Source organism: Cucurbita maxima, unplaced genomic scaffold (genome assembly GCF_002738345.1).
Source record: "Cucurbita maxima cultivar Rimu unplaced genomic scaffold, Cmax_1.0 Cma_Scf00014, whole genome shotgun sequence".
NCBI lineage: Eukaryota > Viridiplantae > Streptophyta > Magnoliopsida > Cucurbitales > Cucurbitaceae > Cucurbita > Cucurbita maxima.
Window position 1 is genome coordinate 950,162 of NW_019272030.1, and position 7,295 is coordinate 957,456.

The window sequence follows — 7,295 nt, forward strand, 5'->3', positions numbered from 1 at the left end:
TAAACTCATGATCATTCCCAAAATTATGGGACTTTCATCCAAACCACCCTAATCAAAAGATGCTAATTTCAAATTTTATAGGGAGTAAATGGCTAACTTTAAATATTTAAGGGTAGGAAATAAAACAAAATTACCAAAATATATGAACCAACAAAAAATACAAATTTTAAAATAAAATTTTAATTTTTTTAGTAAAAAATACTTGAAATAGAATGATTTTTTAAAAAAGGAATGGTTGGAAAAGTTTGGTGGGGGAAGGGAGGGGACCGGGCGTACCGTACTATACGACGCACACAGCGACAGTACAGCTGAACCATTGGCTGTGACGAAAAGGCCACAAACAGGGGCGCCCACGGCTGCTGCTCGAAAATCAACCAACACTTTGAATTCCCAAATCAATTAAAGAATTGGTCAGGAGAGCTCGTCTACACCAAATCAACCTTGAAGATCCTCTCGATTCCGAATCAAATCTGTCGGATCTCACTTTCCAACTGTCACATTTCAACATTTTTCCCCACTATGGAATCAATCCATAGATATATATATAACTCTCCAATCCCCTCTTCCCCTTACTCTCATTCAATCTTCTTCTGTTCTTCGTTTCTTTCTGTTGAATCTTCATTCTAGCTATGGGTGTTGCTGTTGAATCGACTCAGTTCCATGTTCTTGCTGTTGATGATAGCTTCATCGATAGGAAATTGATCGAGCGCCTCCTCAAAACCTCTTCCTATCATGGTATTTCACGATTTCATTCGCTCTTTTGTTTTAGCATTGGAGATTTTCTCGGATTTAGGGCTAATTCAGTGTTGATTCTCTGTTTTGATTAGTTACTGTTGTTGATTCCGGTAACAAGGCCTTGGAATTTCTTGGTCTTGATGGAGATCATGATGATGATGATGATGAACCGGACTCCGAAATCGCTCCCTCAAATCATCATCAAGTACGAGCCCTAATTCTCTCTGTCTCTCTCTCTATTTCTCAGGATTTATCCTTCTTTCTTTCTCTAACTTGCATCTTCTCGGATCGTTTCTGTTTTCAGGAAGTGGATGTAAATTTGATCATCACGGATTACAGTATGCCTGGAATGAGCGGCTACGATCTCCTCAGGAAGATCAAGGTTTGCCCTAACTTTTAATATTCTTCTTTCTCCATTACAAGATTATTCTCAACCAAAAGAAAAATCTCTTAAATCCACTGTGAATCAATCACTAATTTTGATGCCATGAAATTGCAGGAATCTAAATCTCTTAAAGACATACCGGTTGTGATTATGTCCTCTGAGAATGTACCTTCAAGAATCAACAGATGCTTGGAAGAAGGAGCGGAAGAATTCTTCCTCAAACCAGTTCAATTGTCTGACGTGAGGAAACTGAGACCTCATTTGATTAAAGAAAAATCCACAAGGAATTGATGAACACAAGAACAACGAAGAACTCCGCCACTAATTTTAATTCCGTTTTTAGTCAATTCTGTAAAGAACTAGAGTTGTTCTAACCACAAATTTTCTTGGGAAACTAACAAAAATTGTATAGATCTGCGGTTCAATTTTGCCTGATAATTTATCGAATAATTTTTCATTTTTCTATTTTTCACTTTAGTTAGTTTTTTCTGAAATGAAACCAATAATTAATATCAGATCTCATCTTTTGATTTGTCATCAACTTAGTTGAATTGTCTATTTTTAAATAAATAACAATTGAGCTATTATTTTTTTTTCTTTTAAAAAATTAGTTATACACATTTATTGTAATTTTATTTAATCTTATAATTATTTTTTCAATTATTTATTCTTGTATCATTTAATTAATATATCGAAATAGTTTCAAATTGAATTTATATTTGAAAATAAATAAATAAACATTTTACTTATTAATATTTTATTTTTTTATTAAAAACGAAATTTTGAATTAATTAAATAAGAAGAAATAATTAATAATTTATTTGAACTAATTCATATAAATTATTAAATTAATTATATATTGAAAATAAGTAATAAAAATAAACGGTGAATAATTATTTGAACAAATATTAATTTAAATCATTTTAATGTATAGAAATCGGGATTGATTTTCAAATTTGGTTGTCCATTTTAATAAATAATAATAATAATACATTTTCTTTTCTTATTTTCCTTATCTTCCATCACATGGAATATAAATAATTTGTCATTGATGAGTTGTTTTTTGAAATTCATTTACAATTATTGTATTTAAAGATAATGCGTATATTCTTTATATATATATATATATATATATATACATTCCTCATTTGGATGTAGCGGTGGTTTTATTTTATTTATTTTTAAGAATAAAATTTGAATGGAGATTTAAAAGAGATTTGATTCCAAAATTTATTAAATAATAATATTTTGAATTTGATCCTCCATTTAGTTTTTAAAATTTTTTAAATTAGAAAAAAAATTACCTTTAATTACAGCTAATCATCTTAACATATCTTTTTTAGACTAAATTCATAAAAATATTAAATATTCGTTTTAAAATTAAAAAGTTTGAAAAATAATCTATGAAGGTATGATAGACGATTTTCGTCTATATATTAATATTAAGAATTTTTTAAAACTTTTTTTTATAAAAAATAAAGAGGGTTAATTCTATTTGTCTTTACAAGGTTATAACAGCCTGACTAAGTTTTGATCACATACCCAACCTATAGAATTGACTGTTTGTTTAGTTCGGGGAGTTGATTAAAACATTAATTCAATTGGTCAAATCAATTTTCTAGAACCTCTTTCGTAGCTCTAATCTCATTTGTTTTGATGAACTGTCAGCTCAACCCTGATTCGGACTTGATCTCAATCCTATTATCTCAAGTATAAAGTTGAATTATTTGAATTCAGGTGAATCTTTAATCCTTAGACTTTGTACAAACTGCCACATGTCATAATCCGATTAGAAGGAAGCCATTGATAAGATGTACACATGAATCTTGAATAAAGTAGTAAATGACATAAATGACCCACCATTGGCAAAGTGATGTCCTTGTAGGATTATATTAGCTTGTTTTTTAATGGCATGTCAACCCTTTAAAGAGATTGAAACAGCCCACGTAAAATTTGGGCCTACACATGGGCCTACAAATGGGCCAGCACTGCGAAATTGCCCTATTTTAAGTTCCCTTATCCGAACAAGGCACGTGTAAAATGACCGTTATTTTTTCAATTAATTTTTTAAGATATGAAATTTCAAATTTGTGTCCAGTCTCTATTTTAATGACATCGTTAACTTGAGAATTTTTTTTTAAAAAATAAAAACAATTATTAAAGAAAATAATAATTTTATAACAATACTGTCTGTCTCCCTATATTTATTTATTATTATTTTTTTTTTTTTATGATTTAGTGTTTACATCAAAATACTTTTAAGATTGATTGGATGAGATTTTTTACACGTATATGTCAATAAATTAATTATGAATAATATATAATTAAATACTTTTAAGATCAATTCAATGAGATTTTGTCGTTTACTTAATATATAGTTAATAATTAATTTTTACGGTAGGATTTAATTCGATTAAGTTATTGCACATTTCTATTTGGATGAATAAAAAATTACATTATATCATATAATAAATCAATAAAATATAACCAAAATATGAACAGCGTGGGACTTACGGCAATAATAAGAAATTGAAACTTACTTAAAATGAGGGAAAGATTAATTAAGTAATTTAATTTTTAAATTATTATTTTTTTTTAATATTTATTATATTTTTTTAATAAAAAAATGTCGATATTTTATCAATATTTACGTTGATGGGGGGCGGAAAGATATTTTATATCTCTGCAACACTGAACTTCTCTGCTTCTGGATTTCTGGTGGCAATGGCTTCCTTCACTTCTGCTTCCTTATGCATTCCAAGGCTGATTTCTTCTTCGAAACTCTCCAAATTCAATTCCTCTTCATCTTCATCTTCATCTTCATCCCCTTCCACCTCGCTGAGTTTTCGAGTGGTTTGTTCCGGTGGGTTTCGGCAGCCCGATGGTCCCAAGGATTTCCGCTTCCTTCTCCACGATGCTTTGGATTCTTCTGGAATTGACTCCACCTACGCTAAGGTAATTCATTCTTCTGTTTTCTCTTCTGGTTTGTTTATCGGCTGCTTTTGATTCAATTCACGTCCCTTGTTTAGTTCGTCTTCAAGTTTTGAAACTTCAATGTGTTATGCATTCTTTTCGGTAGAACTTGTTTTAGATAATGGAACCTGTTTTAAGAGAAATTATGAGTGTGGTAATTTTCTCTTAAACAAGCTAGATGCTAAAGATTAGAACTAAATTTATGAAAGTTTATTGAATTTTTGTAGATGAAGAATGAATGTTTATTGAACTTTCTTGGTCGTTGGATCGTTGGATCCTGCAATAGGTCCAATTAGAATATTTGGAACACCATGATCCTTATCAGATATGATATGGTATTTAATGTAAAACTTAGGTAGTTTGATATTTTTGCTCTGTGCTTTGACAATGTTAACCTAACATGGTTAACAAAAATGAAAGAACAGTATGCTCAAATTAGTCAAATAAATCTTATTTTGGTGGTCAATGACTATGCAGGAGGCTAGGAAGGGTTTCTTGACTCAGATTCATTATTTATCTAATATAGAGAGGGAAACCAGTATTAGCATTAATAGGGGTGTTGATTTGGCGAAAGCTGCTCTTTATATTGCAGCAGAGGATGATTCCTTGGTATCTCATTCATCTGTTCCTCTTCCGGTCGATGCATTTGTTCATAGAATAAATGACCTTTCCATGGGCTATTGTACTCACTACAAATCTTCATTCAATTTATCACCAGAAAGTTTATTGGAAAGTATAGAGAGGTATTTGTACGTCATGAAGGTAAGATTTTCAAATTTGACAAACGTGTACCTTTGCTGTACATAAGTAAAATGCTTTTCCCATTTCTGCCCATGACGTATTTTACATTTTAGGGTTTCCGAAGAACCAGTTGTAAAGCTCAAACAGAACCACGAGCTCTATATCTTCACACGGTAAAAGATTATGCCCTTTATTTTCAATTTTGAGTCAATTGTTGTTCTTTTTTTAATGGAATTGAATTATTATTTGTTCACAGGTCTTGACCCATCGTACAGGCTCAGCTGCACTACTGTCACTCATATACTCTGAGATTCTTAAAATGCTTCGTTTATGGAGCCTTCTGGATTTTGATGTTGAGATATATCATCCTCATGATGATTTTAGCCTCCCAACAGCCTATCATAAACTGAAAGGCAAGGAATCTGATCAACCACACATCATAACAACCCAAAGTCTCTTGGTGGAGGTAATTTCTCTTGGTCCTATCAAAGGTAGATAATTAAAAAGTTGAGGAGTTGTTGAAGATGTAGTTATTTTGTCTAACCAAGTCAACCAAAAAACAAATTGAATCATTAGTAAATCAAAGTTTCTTATTCACTTTATAGTAGCAATATTTGGCTGATGATGTTACGACTTACAATTTTTTGAGAGCTTCTAGATTTTCTACTAAGATGCTAAAATTAATGTCCTTTATAGCACAACAGAGTTATAGTTATTATCTTTTTCAATCTAGATAAGTTCTGATTTACTCTTTTTGTATGTGTGTTCTTGAATGCAGATTCTAAGCAATTTAAAGGAATCTTTTTGGCCTTTTCAACAAAATCAATCCAGAAGTTTATTCTTAAGGGCGGCTGATGTTGCTAACTGTAGTGATAGATCGAATGCAACTGAGGAAAGGTATTTCAACTATTTAAATCAGCAGGATAGCCTACTTTTAGAGAAATATATACTTCCATCTAATCTTCTTGCATCATCAAAATCACCATTCAATTACTCTTTACATTGGTCACCCCCTCCCCTTTCAATTAGTGCTTGTCGTTATGTGTATTAATATCATTGCCTCTTAAATTTTCATATTTTTCAGTGGCTTTCAGCTTGCGTCTGCAAAGGCTGCTCAACACAGGCTAGAACGTGGAGTTTGGACCAGTGTGCGTTATGGAGATATGAGGCGCGCATTATCCGGTAATCTACAATTCTTTCTCTTCGAGTTTGTTAGCTACAGTCTATTAAAAAAAACCTCCACCTAAAGGCCTTTTGAATACTTATAAATCCCTTTTTTATTTAAGAATGTGAAATTGAGGGATATCACAATTATTTGGTTATTTGAAGGACCAAGATTTATATCGGTTTTAGATGCACCAAACTGGTAGTATAAGGCTTGCTGGGGATAAACTGAGGAAACACAGCCTACTTCCTGGTATTCTCAAGCCTTGCTAGTCTCCCAATTGTTTTCCTGTCATGTAACGTCTAGCGTATAATGCAAACAATGAAAAAACGAGGAAAGGTGAAGAATTTTGTTGGCCATATTAAATTGATGCCAGCATTGTGTTTATTTCTAACTGGATTTTTTTTTTTGAAGGATAGAGCTACTGATGTGATATCCCACGTCAGTTGGAGAGGGGAACGAAACATTCCTTATTAAGGGTGTGGAAACTTCTCCATAACATACGTGTTTTAAAAATCTTGAGATGAAGCCTAAAAAGAAAAACCCAAAGAGGACAATATCCGCTAGCGGTGGACTTGGGCTTGGGTTGTTACAAATGGTATCAGAGCTAGACACCGAGCGATGTGTTAGGAGGATGCAAGGTCCCCCGAGGGGTTGGATTGTGTGATCCCATATCGGTTGGAAAGGGGAACGAAGCATTCCTTATAAAGGTGTGGAAACCTCTTCCTAACAAACATTTTTTAAAAATCTTGAGGAGAAGCTCGAAAGAGAAAGTTAGAGGACAATATTTGCTAATGGTGGACTTGGGCTGTTACAACTGATTGGAATCCCAAATAAGCCTTAGCAAGCTAAACGTTGGTCCATTGGATCTCAGTACGAACCTCATTCTGTACCCCAATTAGGTCTCAAACTTCGCACATGGATTCTAAAAGCACGAACAGTTCTTTCTTTTCTTTTTAATTTTCTCTCATCCACATTAACACAAATATATTCCGTTCTCTTCTTAAGGAAAAAGGCTCTCTTACTTCTACCTTTACTTGATCTTTATCTGTAAGCTTAGTATTCCTCCTGCAGCATGTGAACGGCTTATCCTCCTTGACGTTGATCCAAAGGAATTGAGAGATTATAGCATTCTTCTCTACCATTGTGGCTATTATGAGCAATCTCTGGAGTATTTGAAGTTGTATCAGGAAACAAAGGTACGTTCTAAATATGCAAAATGAAAAAAAAAAAAAAAAAAAAAAAAAAAAAAAAAAAAAAAAAAAAAAAAAAAAAAAAAAAAAAAAAAAAAAAAAA

At 32.1% G+C, this 7,295-nt stretch overlaps 2 protein-coding genes across 3 annotated transcripts in view; both read left to right on the forward strand.

Moving 5' to 3' along the window:
- The first annotated feature begins 261 nt into the window (after positions 1–261).
- On the forward strand, positions 262–1,585 carry LOC111489700 (two-component response regulator ORR4-like). Its single transcript, XM_023138030.1, has 4 exons — positions 262–735; positions 828–940; positions 1,040–1,117; positions 1,235–1,585. The coding sequence occupies exons 1-4, from the start codon at positions 630–632 to the stop codon at positions 1,409–1,411; spliced, it is 474 nt and encodes a 157-aa protein (XP_022993798.1). The 5' UTR covers positions 262–629; the 3' UTR covers positions 1,412–1,585.
- Positions 1,586–3,789: 2,204 nt separating this feature from the next.
- Positions 3,790–7,295, forward strand: part of LOC111489694 — an 11,777-nt gene continuing 8,271 nt past the window's right edge. For both annotated transcript variants that reach the window (XM_023138022.1, XM_023138023.1), the window contains exons 1-7: positions 3,790–4,075; positions 4,571–4,855; positions 4,948–5,007; positions 5,091–5,300; positions 5,613–5,731; positions 5,919–6,016; positions 7,074–7,198. In XM_023138022.1, coding sequence (XP_022993790.1) covers positions 3,845–4,075; positions 4,571–4,855; positions 4,948–5,007; positions 5,091–5,300; positions 5,613–5,731; positions 5,919–6,016; positions 7,074–7,198 — 1,128 coding nt within the window. In that variant the 5' untranslated portion in view covers positions 3,790–3,844. The remainder of the gene's footprint in view (positions 4,076–4,570; positions 4,856–4,947; positions 5,008–5,090; positions 5,301–5,612; positions 5,732–5,918; positions 6,017–7,073; positions 7,199–7,295) is intronic.

What these genes read in the sequence shown, in the direction of transcription:
- LOC111489700 (XM_023138030.1), top strand. Translation starts at nt 630, where the DNA reads ATGGGTGTTGCTGTTGAATCGACTCAGTTCCATGTTCTTGCTGTTGAT. An exon ending in CAAAACCTCTTCCTATCATG is followed by an intron (nt 736 to 827) that starts GTATTTCACGAT and finishes TGTTTTGATTAG; the next exon opens with TTACTGTTGTTGATTCCGGT. An exon ending in ATCTCCTCAGGAAGATCAAG is followed by an intron (nt 1,118 to 1,234) that starts GTTTGCCCTAAC and finishes ATGAAATTGCAG; the next exon opens with GAATCTAAATCTCTTAAAGA.